This window comes from Crotalus tigris, unplaced genomic scaffold (assembly GCF_016545835.1).
Source record: "Crotalus tigris isolate CLP2741 ecotype Arizona unplaced genomic scaffold, ASM1654583v1 scf7180000024339.11422700, whole genome shotgun sequence".
Classification (NCBI taxonomy): Eukaryota; Metazoa; Chordata; class Lepidosauria; order Squamata; family Viperidae; genus Crotalus; species Crotalus tigris.
Genome location: NW_024100509.1, coordinates 5,644,384 through 5,659,658, shown reverse-complemented (window position 1 = coordinate 5,659,658; position 15,275 = coordinate 5,644,384). Strand labels below are relative to the sequence as shown.

General features: G+C 37.2%; 1 protein-coding gene across 3 annotated transcripts in view; it reads right to left on the bottom strand.

Moving 5' to 3' along the window:
- Positions 1–744: 744 nt before the first annotated feature.
- HDAC3 (histone deacetylase 3) overlaps positions 745–15,275 on the bottom strand; it is a 43,134-nt gene continuing 28,603 nt past the window's right edge. For all 3 annotated transcript variants that reach the window (XM_039326168.1, XM_039326170.1, XM_039326169.1), the window contains 9 exons: positions 14,420–14,553; positions 14,173–14,253; positions 13,999–14,072; positions 13,803–13,867; positions 5,982–6,071; positions 5,744–5,802; positions 4,681–4,760; positions 2,784–2,941; positions 745–2,561 (listed from right to left, as the gene is read on the bottom strand). In XM_039326168.1, coding sequence (XP_039182102.1) covers positions 2,492–2,561; positions 2,784–2,941; positions 4,681–4,760; positions 5,744–5,802; positions 5,982–6,071; positions 13,803–13,867; positions 13,999–14,072; positions 14,173–14,253; positions 14,420–14,553 — 811 coding nt within the window. In that variant the 3' untranslated portion in view covers positions 745–2,491. The remainder of the gene's footprint in view (positions 2,562–2,783; positions 2,942–4,680; positions 4,761–5,743; positions 5,803–5,981; positions 6,072–13,802; positions 13,868–13,998; positions 14,073–14,172; positions 14,254–14,419; positions 14,554–15,275) is intronic.

Sequence of the window (15,275 nt, the reverse complement as noted above, 5' to 3'; positions counted from 1 at the left end):
TTCCATAGGGCATAGGCATTGGGCCTGTGGAGACTCACCTTTTGAAGATCTGGATGATCAAGTGAGTGGTGTCCTCTCCAACCTCTCTGCTGTGGTTTCTTTGCCTGCATCCTTGCAAGCTCCAGTTGTCTTTGCAAAAAGCTTTTGGCGCGAAGAGTGAAGCCCAACCTCCATTCTTGGTGGCAAAAGCTTTTTGCAAAGACAACTAGAGCCTGCAGGGACACAATCTCTCACCCCTGCAGGCTTCAGCAAGGAAATGGCAAATAAACGGAAGGCCTTAAACAGCGAAGCCTCCTGTCCATTTGCAAAGCCTTTTGGTGCAGATCTTGTTCAGGCTCCTTTTGCAGAGAATGGAGGCCTGAAATAGCGCAAGATCATGTGAGATCAGTAGCAAATTCTCTCTGAATGCATGGAAGGCTTGAAGCACCGAAGCAGGCAAAGAAACTGTGGCAGAGAGGCTGGAAAGGAGACAGTTCACTAGATCTTTGCAAGGTGAGTCTCCGCAGGCCCAGTGCCTGTGGAGATCCAGCGGGAGGGGGAGGAATAGGCAGGGCAAATGTTGCAGTGTCTCTGCAATGAACAACTGCTGTGGTGCTGAAACATTCGTAACCTTGGGACTGTCATTAGTACTCTGGGGGGTGATGTTGTAACTTTAAACGGTTGCTAAGTGAACTATCGTAACTCGAGGATTACCTGTATGAACTTTTAAGCCATGTCGGGACAAACCGGGAATGAACAAAAGAGAAGATAAGAAATATTGCGTTTAATATTTTAAGTCCACAGGTAAAAAATAAGAGAAGGGCAACTGCCTGTCATTTTAGCTGCAAAGAACTGATCAAAGTGTTGGCAACTATCTTCAGCACATGTAGTTTAATTAAAAAGATTTAAGTCCACATTAGATGAGGAGGAATTAAAGTTGGGAAATCTCTTTCCATTTCAGCCCCCTCAAATACTTCAGATATCAGGACAATGTTGAATAGGGCAAAAAAGGGAGAGGGATATATGTTTCTGTTGAAAGTATCCTTATATTTTCTTTCTTTTAGAATTCAAGTATGAATAATACCTAAACTCAAAATACAGGACTTTTAGGAATTAACACATAGCAAAAGATGGATACACTGAAGAATATTAATTTTTGGTCCGGGACTCTTTCCTTTAATAATACTCCTTCATTGCTATAGAGCATAAAGTCACCAAAAACCTGCCAAATTAATTTCTCAATTGGCATGTTGCCATGCAATTCATAACATCTCCAACCAGGACTAAAAGATAATTTTTAAAATAATCCACGATTGGAGTGCTAAATATATGACTTTTCCACTTCTACTATAGTTAAGCAAAATATCCACCAACATTATCTGATCTCTGTTTATAATTCCCATTGATATAGAAGCTGAAAATTTGTCCACATAGATGACTACGACCATAACAAACCTTGTGACAAAAGGTAGAGGGCATCAAGAGGCAAGCGGACTTAGGGATAGCTCTGCTGTTTCTGGCTCCAGACTCTATTAGGTATGTTGTTGCTCCCACCAACAACATATCCCACCAACAACATATCTAATAGCCAGTTGGAGTCAGCAAATCACCGGAAAGCATTTTCGCTCGCACAGTGCCATGCGCTTCCACCGGCCATCCTGTACAGCAAGTATAAAAAGATACCATTGACTGAAAGACTTTGCTCCGGTGGCTCAGGAGAGGTGGAGACTATTGGACACATACTGCTTCAATGCTCTTTCTAGAGATATTCGAAAAAAACCATGTCCTCCCGATATTCGATAGATATCCTGGCCATTCTGACACTACTTATCTCCAGTGGCTGCTTAAGGACGAACAGGCTGTGATTACGGCACAGGTGGCTAGATTCTGCACAGCAGCACTGGAGATTTGTCGGAAACATAATAGGATAGATATTATTTTTAGATTTTTAAAATAACTTTTTTAAAAATTAATTTTATTATAAGTCTTCTTATTCATCATTAGATCATGCTCAGTGCATTTTTATATATGTACGTATGCAAGTAGCCTACAATTGGATATTTCACTGTTTCTGGCCATATAGCTGCAATAAACTGATATGTCCATGTAGGCAAGCTTTTTACAACAGATTTCTAATTAGGTCCTTCAGGAAAATCAAAGAAAAATGGTTCAAAATACAATACAAATCCTGTCCTTTTTTGAACAGCGGCAGCCTTGTGAAGAGTGATGGTCGTTGCAGAATGAGAATTGAAGAGGGTCACCGAGCAACAAAGTATACATACATGAATCTGAAGTAATGAATGTTTATTCCCACAATTAATGGCTGAAGATCAGGTCAAGTGGCAACCCTCATTGCCTTCTGTACTCAAATAATTCCATCTTTTACCAGTCCTGCTGATATCATTTCAGAAAACGGGTAGAAAGAGCAGTCTTTCTGCTGGAACCTATTGCCTCCTTAAGAGTCTCATCATCCAGACAATTTCACATAGTGTAAATTTATAGGATTCAGGGCTCATATTTCAACATCACTTTCTTTGTCATTATCATGGTCACCATCATAGAACTCATTGGAAGCTTCTGGCCTGCAAGATATAATATAGCAATTAAGGATAAATATGGAATCTGCTCACTAAAAAAATGCAACAAACACATGGCTCTGAAAAAGAACACTGTGGATATTAAACAGATCATATCAAGAGTCCCAATCAATACATACTGATTTCCAGGAGGTAACTCTGGAGTTTCTCTTGAGTAACAGGTTAAAATACATGGTTTTTATTTGAGGGACAAATATAAAAACATGCCTGCTATAATTATCTTCTGAACCTCTCTCTTCTGGATCAGGCTCATCTGTGCGATCATAGCTCAGAAGATCAGAAGGGACATCATGGATCTGGACACTAGGTGCATGATTCAGCATCTTCAAATTCTCAAATATTGTCTGCCGTATTTGATCTAAGTACTTCATAGAAAACAGAAAATACAGCAAAATCCTATCAAGCCAATCACTTCAGCAAAGATTATGAAATTCCTGTCATTTTTGCTGCCATCAAAGTTAAGCATAGTAACAAAATTAATCTACTATTAGGACTGGACTTTAATAAATAGAAGTACTAATAATACATTTTTTGAAACTAATAATTAAAGGAGATATTATGGGAAAGGAGGCAAATAAAGGAAAGGAAAGGGCCAAAATGATATTCCTGTTTCAGAACATCCCAATTCAATTAGACAAGAAATTTTTCAAGGAGTTGAATAAATTAACTTTAGAATTTGTGTGGTCAGGAAAGAAGGCAAGAATAAAATTAAAGCCATTACAGGATGCCAAAGAGAGGGGAGGTTTAGGTTTCCCAGATTGGGAGCTATATTACCAAGCAGCGACCCTGACGACCCTGACGTGGATTAGAGACTGGATAACTTTAGAAAATAAAAGATGTTTACATTTAGAGGGTTACGACCTCCAGCAGGGTTGGCATGCTCATATATGGACGGGGCAGAGCAGAAACCACCAGTACTTTTTAAGACATAAGGTTCGACAAGAACTAATAAAAAGCTGGAATATAGTCAAATGTCAACATTATACAAAGATCCCAGCTTGGTTATCGCCATTAGAGGCAGTTACATATCCCAATCTATATAGGAAAGACAAGGCTATTATTTATAAAGACATCTTGACAGAAGAAGGTCACTTAAAACAAAAACAAGAGTTAAGACAACAAGGAATAGACCTGGAATGGTGGTCTTATCTCCAGATACAAGCAAGATACATGAAGGATAAGCAAGAATGGGGTATTAACAGACAAGATACGGGGTTAGATAAAATACTGCTAGGCCCGGAGAAAAAACAAATTAAGAATATTTATAAATACTCATTGGAATATAAGCTATATGAGGAGCAGGTTAAAGAAACAATGGTGACATGGGCAATGGATTTAGGATATAATATAAATATGGATCAATGGCAGCAAGTATGGGAACGAAATAACAAAATCAAACTGGCGACATCATATAAAGAAAACCTGTATAAGATGGTTTACAGATGGCATCTCCCCCCGGCCAGATTAGCTAAAATGTATAACGAATACTCACCTATATGCTGGAAATGCAAAAAAGAAAAGGGCACATTTTTTCATGTATGGTGGACATGTAGAGAAGCTCAGGTTTATGGTCTGGGAATGGGCAATAGAAATCACTAGGCAAAACATTCAATACAAACCTAAGACATTACTATTAGGAATACTAGGGAAAAATGTAAATAAAGGTGACACATATCTCATCATACACGTAACGGCGGCAAGGATACTATTTGCTCAAAAGTGGAAAGCGATGGAAGTACCAAGTGGGGAAGCACTAATTAAGAATTATGTATTGCGCAGAACTAAACAAGATAACTAAAAGATTAAAAAATCAGGAAGAAACAGAATTTTATCGAATCTGGAATAAATTTTATAAATGGAGGGGAAAAAAATGGGGGTCAACAGCAAAGATATAAGTTAGGATAGAGACTAGGAATGTACAGTTGTATATAGATATATCATATGTAATTACTGTACAATATGAACTGACAAGACGGAGATGTATGTCAAAGACTATTTATCATGTTCAATGTTTTTAATCTTTTTTTTTCCTTTGTACACAATAAAAAAGTAAAAAAAAAATAAAGGAAAGGGCCAAGTTGTCCATCTAGCTGGACATACTCACCTGCCTTGAGTTCTGATTTTCAATTCTAGTGCTGACATCAGGGTGGAGAGTAAAGTCTGGAGCAAAGTATTCAAAGTATTCTTTATGGATAAAAAAAGAGAAATGTATGTATGTATGTATGTATGTATGATAAATCCATATATAGCACACATCAAAGCACAGCAACTGAAGAGAGTTATTTCTCTGAGGAATTAATACAATCTTAACTTTTTCACTCTTTTCATTGAGTCATGTAATTTATTATGACCTTTTATATCATAAAGTGTAAACCCACAGACTATCTTCTGTCTTGGACAGAAGGTTGGATTAGAAGACCTCGAAGATCCCTTCTAGCCCTATGATTTTATCAGCTAAAATCTCATAACTGGCTACTCTACAATTGGGGGGGGGGGAACTCAGCAGATTTCCCTAATGCTTTTTATTCTTAGTGTTAGTTGCATATCCTGCTTCATCTAGCATATTAACATGCAGCTTTTTTCTAAACGATCTTTAACATTAACAAATCATTGCTGATACATGAGTAAAGAGGCTATTCTTCAGACAATGTAGCTATAAGTCACTTTAGAAGTCTAAAAAATAAAAGCAGCCCTTTAATACAGGCCCAGAAATTGCTAGAAATCAGCAAAAGACAGTACATTGATGTTAAACTTTTGTTTTGTTAAAGATTTACTGATGTTCCTAAGCTGACTTTAAAGGCAACTCTGGCTATGCTATTTCAGTACAATATCCAGACATTCTGCTTTAATGAACTAATATTTCATAAATATCATAAACCAATAAAGTACTTCTGGGAAATTACACTAAACATAGTATGGAGGAGGAATTTTTTTACATTTCTCAATTATATTATGAAAATGTCCATCTTTAAACTGATGGTAAATGAGACATTATTATAAACTGCATATTATGCACAAAGTATAAACTACTGCACAAATATAAAAAGGTTACTGTGTTATATACTACAATATAGTAAGATTTATGGTATAATATTGTTTATATATCTGGCTAAGAAAAGGTTAAACAAAATATTGTTTATATTTTAACACAGAAAAACCTGACTTACCACTATACGGAAGCTCCTCACTAATTGCTTCATCTACTAGCAATGATGTTTCATAAGTCCTGAAAGGAAAGGCAGACAATTTCCATAAAGGCCACATATCTATGACATTTACTTACTTCTTCATTACATTTTTTAGCCACCCATCTTACCACAAGGTAACTCTGAGCAGCTTACAGTAACTTACAGCCATGAAAGATAAGCTATCCCCAGCCTATCACAACACTCTTACAAGACTCACCAGCATCGGGCCACATTGCGAACTGTATAGCCACCGCCTCCTAATACCAGAAGGGGAATGTTGAAACTTTTTACATATTCCACGCATTCCCTAGAATCCAAGGTTAGAATGTTTATATTGGCATATACTTGGCATACAAATATAAATAAAAATGCTGCATCTCTCTCTCTCTCTCTCTCTCTCTCTGTGTGTGTGTGTGTGTGTGTGTGTGTGTGTGTGTGAGAGAGAGAGAGAGAGAGAGAGAGAGAGAGAGAGAGAGAGAATCTAGCAAGTTACTGCAAATGATTGCTATTAAAATGATCTCAAAGTCATTATCAAACCTATTTTGCTGAAGCTGGGAAGTTGCTAAGCTATTAGGAGATTGCCAAGATCCCCCTCCCCAAACATTTGAACAAAGACCTTATTAATTTAAGGAAAATCCAATGGGGACTGTGCAGAAGAAAAGGACAGAGCTGAATAATTAGATCCAAGGCAGAAGGTGGTTGAGAGAGCCATCCCTTTTCTGATGCTTGCTTTTCTGTTTCCAAAGCAGCAGCCTGTACGGAAGAGTGTCATTCCTTGCTGGAGTTTGAACCAATTACAGAGGTCTTTGAAAGAAATCACAAACCCAGTTTTAATGCAACCAGAAGGCTGCAGTAATGTTTCTTGACAGCTAATATTAAACCTGGGAGAATAGATGCAGTGCAAGAACTATGAACTCTTCCTATTCTCAAAGACTGACATAGACTGGAACTGGGATAACGTGTTGTGACTTACAGAGTGACATTCTCCTTTAAAATAAGCTCAGCTCTTAACAAATTATAAAGACAGCAGTATACTAAGGGGTGTGCATGTATGCAAAAGAAAACAAAGTGGCAATCACAGTTATTGAAGAGATAGACTTCAATAGTGACATCATTGTGGAGAGCCCTGGCAGCATATGACAACATAAGAGTTTTGAAAATATACATAGTTTCTGAATAAATTACACCTTCTGCTTAATTTGTTACTGAGGAAAACAGAACATGGTCAGATAAAAATCAAGCAAATAACATTTAGTGTAATGTAAAAACCCAAGCTTCCGGTACGGGGCGGCGGCGATGGCGGCTACTCTGTAGCCGTCCAGCTGGGAAGGTGTCAGATCCGCGGAGCACAGCGCATATCAGCTGGCCCGCGGGTCGGAATCCCCTTCCCGGGCAAAGGGAAGGGGTAGAGAATGCAGGAGTAGAGGTAGAACCCCTGAACCCCCTCAGGATTTTTTCCTAGAGGGGGTGGAAGGAGTGTTCCCTCGGAACTCCTGCTGATCTCCGCCTCCCAGCTGTTTTTGCTTCTTTGGAAGCAAAAGAAACCCGCTTCTATCTCCGCGGTTACAGAGGTTCGGTGAGTAATTTCAAAGCGGACAGAGCGGTTTAAAGGATTTTCTTTTAAATAGTTAGTGTTTTACTTTCTCTTTTTATTTAGTTTTGGTTACTTCTCCTTTGTTCTTTTTTTTTTTTTGCCGGCACGGAGAGAGAAAATAAGATGGTGTTCGGCTTTTTTTTTTTTCTTTTGTCTCCTTGCTTTTATTTTTTTTGGAAAGTATTGGACTTAAATGATTGCTTTTGACTTTTTTGTTCTTGGCTTTGGATTTCTCTTTTGGGTTTTTTTTTTCTTTCTTGGAATTTTAAGGACTATACTATTTTGTTTTTTAACTTTTATCTCCCTCCTCTTTTTTTCTGGAGAGAAGGGAAGAGAGAACTGTGTCTTAAAAAATGGATTCAAAGAGACAGCCACCTTCTATATTACCTAAGGTGGTCTCCTCTCCCACAACTTTAACTGTACAACAACAACAACAACAACCCAAACATGTACCACCGACCCAGTCACCACCTTCTCCTCCTCCACCAGGCCTGTCTGCACAAGAGATTAAAAATATAATGGGAGATGCTGTATCTCAAATCAGAGATGAAATGAAGCAGCTTGTGGTACAGATTAAATCTGAAATTAAAGAGGAATTGAATGGAATGAAGAATTCACTAGAGGATAATAATACTATTTTGCGGCAAGATATAGTTACAGCTGTATCAGGTTTGGCTTCGGTGGTGGTGAAGTTGGACTCGAGAGTGGAGGAAGTTGCTGATAAAGTTGATTTTTTTGAGGATAAATTTCAAGATATGGAAAGTAAGATGGAGATCTCACAAGTAGATATTCTTATGTCTCAGTATAGGGAGATGGAACACGCCCTGAGGATTAGGGGTCTCAAGGAAGATATGAATCAAGATCTGATGGAGATGGTGCTTACTGATCTAGCTGTTGCTCTGAATATGGATAAAGGAGAATTGCGCAGAGAAGTGGAAAAAATTTATAGAGTTAATTCTTGGATAGCGAAGCAAAAGAATTTGCCTAGAGATGTTGTGATTTATTTCACAAAGAAGTCTCTGCGCAATGAAATTATACAAGTTTTTTATAATAAGAGATTCCAGATTGCTGCCCAAGATGTTATCATTTTAAAGGAAATCCCATCAAAAATCTTAAGAAACAGGAAAGATTTTGCTTTCTTAGCTAATGAGCTTAAAGCAAGACTGATGCCATTCAGATGGGAGATCCCGATGGGTATTACTCTGAGCCATGCGGGGATGCGTTACAGGTTGAACACGGTTGTTAAAGCTAAAGAGTTTTATAATATGGTCCTGGGTGCAGGCTCAGCTTCATCTGTTCAGAAACCTTTGAGTGGTAAAGAGCTGGAACAGCAATCTGAAGCATTAGGTCTGATCTCTGCTGGGAAGTGGCAAGCTGAAGGGCAACGTCAAACAGAGGTTAAAGAGCAGAGGATGACCCGTGCAGCACATAGACGCAAGGAAAAGGAGCAACAAAAGAAAGAGATTAAAGAATCTTCCTCTTCGGAAAGTGTCTCACAGCCGGTGGGAGGAGCAAGACCCAAGAGTTCTGCAACACATATAGCAATGGCAGATCTTCAGGTAGTCTTCTCCAGGCTCCTGGCCAAGGGAGATGGCAAAGTTCCTGACCTGGAATGTTAACGGTTTAAATTCTCCACAGAAAAGGAAAAAAATCTTCTACTATTTAAAGCAACATAATAATGATATTATCTGCCTACAGGAAACTCATATTTTACTTAAAGATCAAAAATATTTAGCCAATGCTCGTCTGGGATCTCATTTTGTATCTTCTGCTCCTGGGAAAAAGGGGGGAGTGGTCATCTATGTGAAGCAAAATTTACCAGCTTGTCTGGTAGAATCAGATCCCCAAGGAAGATATGTGATGATTGAACTTGGTTTATATGGTAAGAAAATACTTATAGTGGGACTTTATGCACCAAATCAGCAACAGGAACAATTTTATAGATTGTTACATCAAAAAATAACTTTGCTGGACTATAGATCCGTGGTATTAATGGGTGATTGGAATGGTGTCTTAGATATACAAAGGGACAAGAAAGGTTCTTCTCCTCTTTTTAAACAGGCAAAACTACCTAAAGCCTTTTTTGACATGAAAGAGGACTGGGAATTAAGAGATTATTGGCGGGAACGTAATCAAGAGGAGAGAGACTTTACCTTTTTTTCAGATAGACACCAATCCTTTTCAAGAATTGACTTTTTCTTAATCACAACGGACTTATATAATAGAGTAAAGAATGTTAAGATTTTTCCTAGGTCGTTGACGGATCATAGTCCAGTTTGGATGGAGCTGATTCAAGAAAAAGAGGAAAGAAGATCCTGGAGGATGAATGAGAACTTATTCAGACAAGAAAAGAATATTCAAAAGTTAAAGGAGTGTTTAAAGGATTATTTTGCTTTAAATATGTATAAGGGGACTCCAATGTCAATGGTATGGGATGCAGGTAAAGCATTCATGCGTGGGATCCTGATAAAAATGAATAACTTTCATAGGCAAAAGCAGACTCAGAAACGTAAAGAACTGGAAGATGAAATTAAATTAAAAGAAAAGGCTTTGATTCTAAATCCTTCAGATGAAAGGATTAAAGAATCTATAAAGTTGCTAAAAACACAATTTAATATGTTGATTGCGGAACAATCCGCAACCAATTTATTGTTTATGAAACAAAATACATTTTGTAATGCTAACAAACCAGGGAGATGGTTGGCCTATCAATTAAGAAAGAAACAGAGACAGAGAATAATAGATAAAATAAACTATAAGGGTAAATTAGTGTTTCAGAAGGAATTGATTAAGAAATCTTTTTTAGATTATTATCAGAAATTATATAAATCTACGAATGTGCAAATCTTAGATATAAATAAATATTTAAGTGAGGCCAGCCTTCCCAAATTGACAGAGGACCAGAAACATGAAATTAATGGTTCAATTACTAATGAGGAAATTGCGACAGCAATTAAACAATTGAAACCAGGGAAAGCACCGGGTAAGGATGGGTTGACATCTGTTTATTATAAAGCTTTAATAGAAGAGATGATCCAACCATTAGGTGATCTTTTTAATGATATTTTACAGGGTTCAGAGATTCCTCCCTCATGGCGTAGTGCTTTTATATCTTTGATTCCAAAAGAGGATCAAGATCTTACTTTACCAAAGAATTATAGACCTGTATCTCTTTTAAATGTTGATTACAAGATATTTGTAAAAATTTTAGTAAATAGGTTTATGAGGGTTGTGCATCATCTTGTGCATAAAGACCAATCTGGATTTATAACTGGTAGATATATGAAAAATAATGCTAGACAAATCATTAATTTACTAGAATATCTAGACAAGAACGATCAAGTTCCTGCAGGGTTGATATTTTTAGATGCTGAAAAAGCTTTTGATCAATTGAACTGGCATTTTATGTTAAGAGTAATTGAAGAGATGAATTTTGGTGAAAAGATATTACAAGCTCTTACGGTAATATACCAAAAACAAACGGCTCAACTTATTGTAAACGGAGGCTTGTCAGAGGTTTTTACAATAGAGAAAGGTACTAGACAGGGATGTCCACTATCACCGTTGCTGTTTGTTTTAACATTGGAAATATTGTTGATCAAAATTCGAGAGTCGCAGGAAATAAAAGGAATAGAAGTTAACAAAAAAGAATACAAGTTAAGAGCTTTTGCGGACGACTTGGTGGTTACTTTGTCGCAACCTATTCACTCTGTAGTAAAGTTATTGCAGTTGATTTATCATTATGGTTCGGTTTCGGGTTTCAAGATTAATGTTAACAAGACTAAAATCCTACCTAAAAATATGACTATTCGGGAGAAGCAGATTCTGGCTAACTTGACGGGTTTTGAAATTGTTAATAAGGTAAAATATTTGGGGGTGTTGTTATCTGTTTCTAATGCAAAATTGTTTAAAAATAATTATGAAAGGTTGTGGGTTAGTGTACAGAAAGACTTGAGGAATTGGGAGAAGTTGCAATTATCTCTCATGGGAAGAATTGCAGTGATAAAAATGAATATTCTACCCAAGTTTCTTTTTTTGTTTCAAATGCTACCGATTTTGAAGAATGAGATTAATTTAAGTGAATGGCAGAAAGGTATTAACAAATTCATTTGGGCAGGGAAAAAGCCAAGGGTTAAGTTTAAAATCATGCAAGACTTCCGTGAGAGAGGTGGACTCAAGGTACTGAATTTGAAATTATACTATGATGCGGTGGCTTTAACATTAATTAGTGATTGGGTAAATTTAACAAACCTTGAGATATCCATTTGGAGGGATGGGATTTACTTTTTGGTTGGCATGCCTATTTAATATTTAATAAAAAAGTGGATCGGGCTTTTAAATCTCATATTATAAGAATTTCTCTACTTAGGGTCTGGAGAAAATATTATAAAAGTGATTTTAAAGTACCACTATGGGCTATACCTTGGCATGCAATAGAAGGAATAAAAAGAGGTGTTAAAATGGACATGGTGTCTTATACACAGTTACTTAGATGGGATGGACAAAATTGGCAGTTAAAATTACTGGAAGAGTTAGTACATGAAAATATTACTTATTCTTGGTTTCAATATAGGTAATTAGTAGAAAGATGGAAGATGGATTATAAGCTGGGTTTTCTCAGAGAAGATGAAAATCTTATCAAGCAAGTGAAGGATCAAAGACAAACTCATATTAAGAGAATTTATGGGGTTTTAGTGGAATTGGACTCAGAAACAGAATTAATCAAAGATTGTATGATCAGATGGGCGCAAAATTTTGGTGAACCAGTCCTACTGGATACCTGGGAAACCATTTGGGTGAGAAATGTTAAATTTACACAAGCACAGAATTTAAGGGAGAATTTCTACAAAATGTTCTATAGATGGCACCTTGACCCACAAAAAATGTCTTTGATGTACCCTGACCTTCAGCCTAAATGTTGGAGATGTGGTTGTTTGGATGCCACCTATTATCATATTTGGTGGTCGTGCAGAAATATAAAAGCTTTTTGGATTAAGATATGGTGGAATATTCAGAGAATTTTTAGAAGGAGGGTAAAATTTACTCCACAATTATTTTTGTTAGGTATAGTTACTGATTGTGATACAAAGGAGGTTATATTGATGTTAAACTTGATCACAGCCGCAAGGCTGTTAGTAGGACAATATTGGAAGAAGGAATCTTTGCCTACTTTGCAGGAATGGTTTCTTAAAGTGTCTTATTTGGCGGAAATGGCAAAGATTTCGGCTTTTTTAAAAGAACAATCGCAAGAGAAATTTCTTGCTGTTTGGGATAAATGGATAAAGTTTATACAATTTAAATTGGATATAAAAATATCATTTAGTTTTTTCATAATTCTTATTTTTATATATATACATATATCTTAGTGTTATATTCTTTTTTTTCATATAACTTTTTAAAAATTTTTTAATTAAGCCTATATTCTGCTCTGGGAAGCTCCGGGGGGGGAGGGAGTGGGTATTTTGGGGGGGTAGGGGAAGGGTTGTTTTGTTCTGTTTTGTTTAGTTCCTTGTTTATGCTGTTGTTGTATTGTTACCTTTTTGTTTTTTTTTTGTAAAAATTTATAAAAAATTTTCAATAAAAAAAAAAAACCCAGCCATTTTGCAGCCTAGCTTTAGAAAGGGAACCTGCTAAAAAAGACTGACAATATTTCCCAATCAACAAGAAATATTAAAAGCTGCTATTTGACAACTCATTTCCAGATCAACAATTCTGACACCATACTATTACGTTGGTAATATAAAATATCTCTTGGTATCTTAAACATCATAATTTCAGACTGCAACTGTCAAGGGCAAAAAAGAAAAGCAAAAAAATAAAAAAATAAAAAAAAAAGATGTGCTGGATCTTCCAAAGTTTTGCTTGTGCATTTGGAGTTTCATGTTTGATTAGAACAACTTTTTTCCCCAATATTCACACACCATACAAATTCATATTAGCCTGCAACAGAAAAACTAAAAGCACTAAAAGTATATATTTTTTCCACTGAGGTGCAAATAGAGTTCTGCAGTGGTTTGGAATTGAAGGGGAAAAGATTACACAGACTGCCCAGAAGCACTCCATTGTCTCTGCTGCCATTGTTTGAAAAAGCTGTGCTTTTTCCTATACTCAAAGATGCAAATGGAGATTTAAGGAGATGCCCAAAGAAGATCTAAATCACCTTTCCCCCTTCAAATCCTGATTGCTACAAGTCAGCTCCAATGGAAGATGTATTTAAATACGATTGAAATAGCAGTACAAATACATGTCTTTTTTCTGCAGGATGGTTGGCAGCAGTTTTGGAAAAGTGTTTTATAATAGAAGAGGGGTACAGGAGAATTTGGGAGGTGTCTTAATGCCTAAAAATCAGAACGTCAACAACATTAAAAGGAGAAAAAAGCAGAGTCATATCCTTACTAGCCTAATTTCCCATTTAATTTTTGATGGGTTATTAGATGGACTTACCCATGTCCTCTTATACTGAGGTTAAAGCAGCCCAGACGATCACAGCCTAAGGAGTCAGCACCACACTTAAGGGGGTGAGGGTGAGAAACAAAAATGAGGAATAAAGACAATTGAAATTTCCCAGCAAAACTACCCATCATTATTGTAGCCCTTCTTGTAACCCGTACCACAAGCAATGGCCATCAAAAATTCTCACCTGTAACACTATGCAAGTTGGCTGATAGAATTCCACCACTTGATTAATGACTGGCTGGAAGAGGTGCTTATAACCTTCCAAACAAAAAGACAAAGAAACCACTGCTATAATTTCTCTGCTGAAATATGCACTGAAGATGGATAATATACCAGGCCCAATGGAAGACTCACTCACTTTGGTCATCAATGCCATCCCGCAAAGGTACATTTAGACAGTAATAGCGGCCACTCTCAGCTCCAACTTCATACATGTCACCTATATGACAGTGTAGAATTCAAATAAGGGTACATATTAGAAAATGTTATCTCAATTTTCCATAAATATTGTGACACAGAATTTCAAATTCTTTCACATACTTATTAACTGGCTAATAGAGTTCTGATTCTTAAAAGCTGACAAAGAACAGTAAAAGATTTTGTACCTGTACCAGGGAAAAAGTAATTCCCATATTTGTGAAAAGATACTGTCATGACACGGTCTGTCAAGTAAAAAGCTTCCTGTACACCATCTCCATGATGGATGTCTATATCAATGTAAAGCACACGTGGGTGGTACCTATCAGAGAAAAAAAAATCTTTTCTGTGGGAAAAACAGTATCTCCTATCATCGGTAAATCTTAAAGTCTCATGTATGAAAAATCACCACCAGAGTTCACATGAATATGATCGGAGTGCTTGGCAACCTGTTCATATTTAAGACTGGTTGCCAAGAGCCTTGAAATCATATGATTGCCATTTGCAACCTCTGCTAGCTTCCCAGAAAGTCAATGGGGAAACCAGCAGGGAAGTTTGCATGTTACTGCTGCTCAGCCTGCCACAAAGCTGAGATTCCCTCCTGGCCGGCAGCTCTTTGAGAAAAAAAAGGCCGCTTGCCAGGAGAGAACCACGTGGAGCTGAATTTTTCCCCACCCTGCCCTGCAAGGCAGTTCTTTGAGAAGAGAAGTGTTGCTTGTGGAGGGGAACTTTTCCAGCAGGCTACAGAAATGGAGATTGGATCACTAAGATCTGAGCTCCCTTCCTGCAGCTCTCTGGAAAAGTTCCCTTCCAAGCACGGAGGATAGGAGAACTCCTCTGGCAGGCTGCAGAAGGAGAGGTCAGATCTGAACATCTGAAGTTTCTGCAACCCAGAAGGAGTTTCCCTTCTGCACCCAGACAGGAGCTGAACTCAACAGGCAATTCTTTCACTCCCTCTGCTTAATGACCAGGGAGACCGCTTAACTACTACAACCGGGAGGGCTAAGCTTCTGTTTGTTAACCAAAGCTACAGAATTATACAAA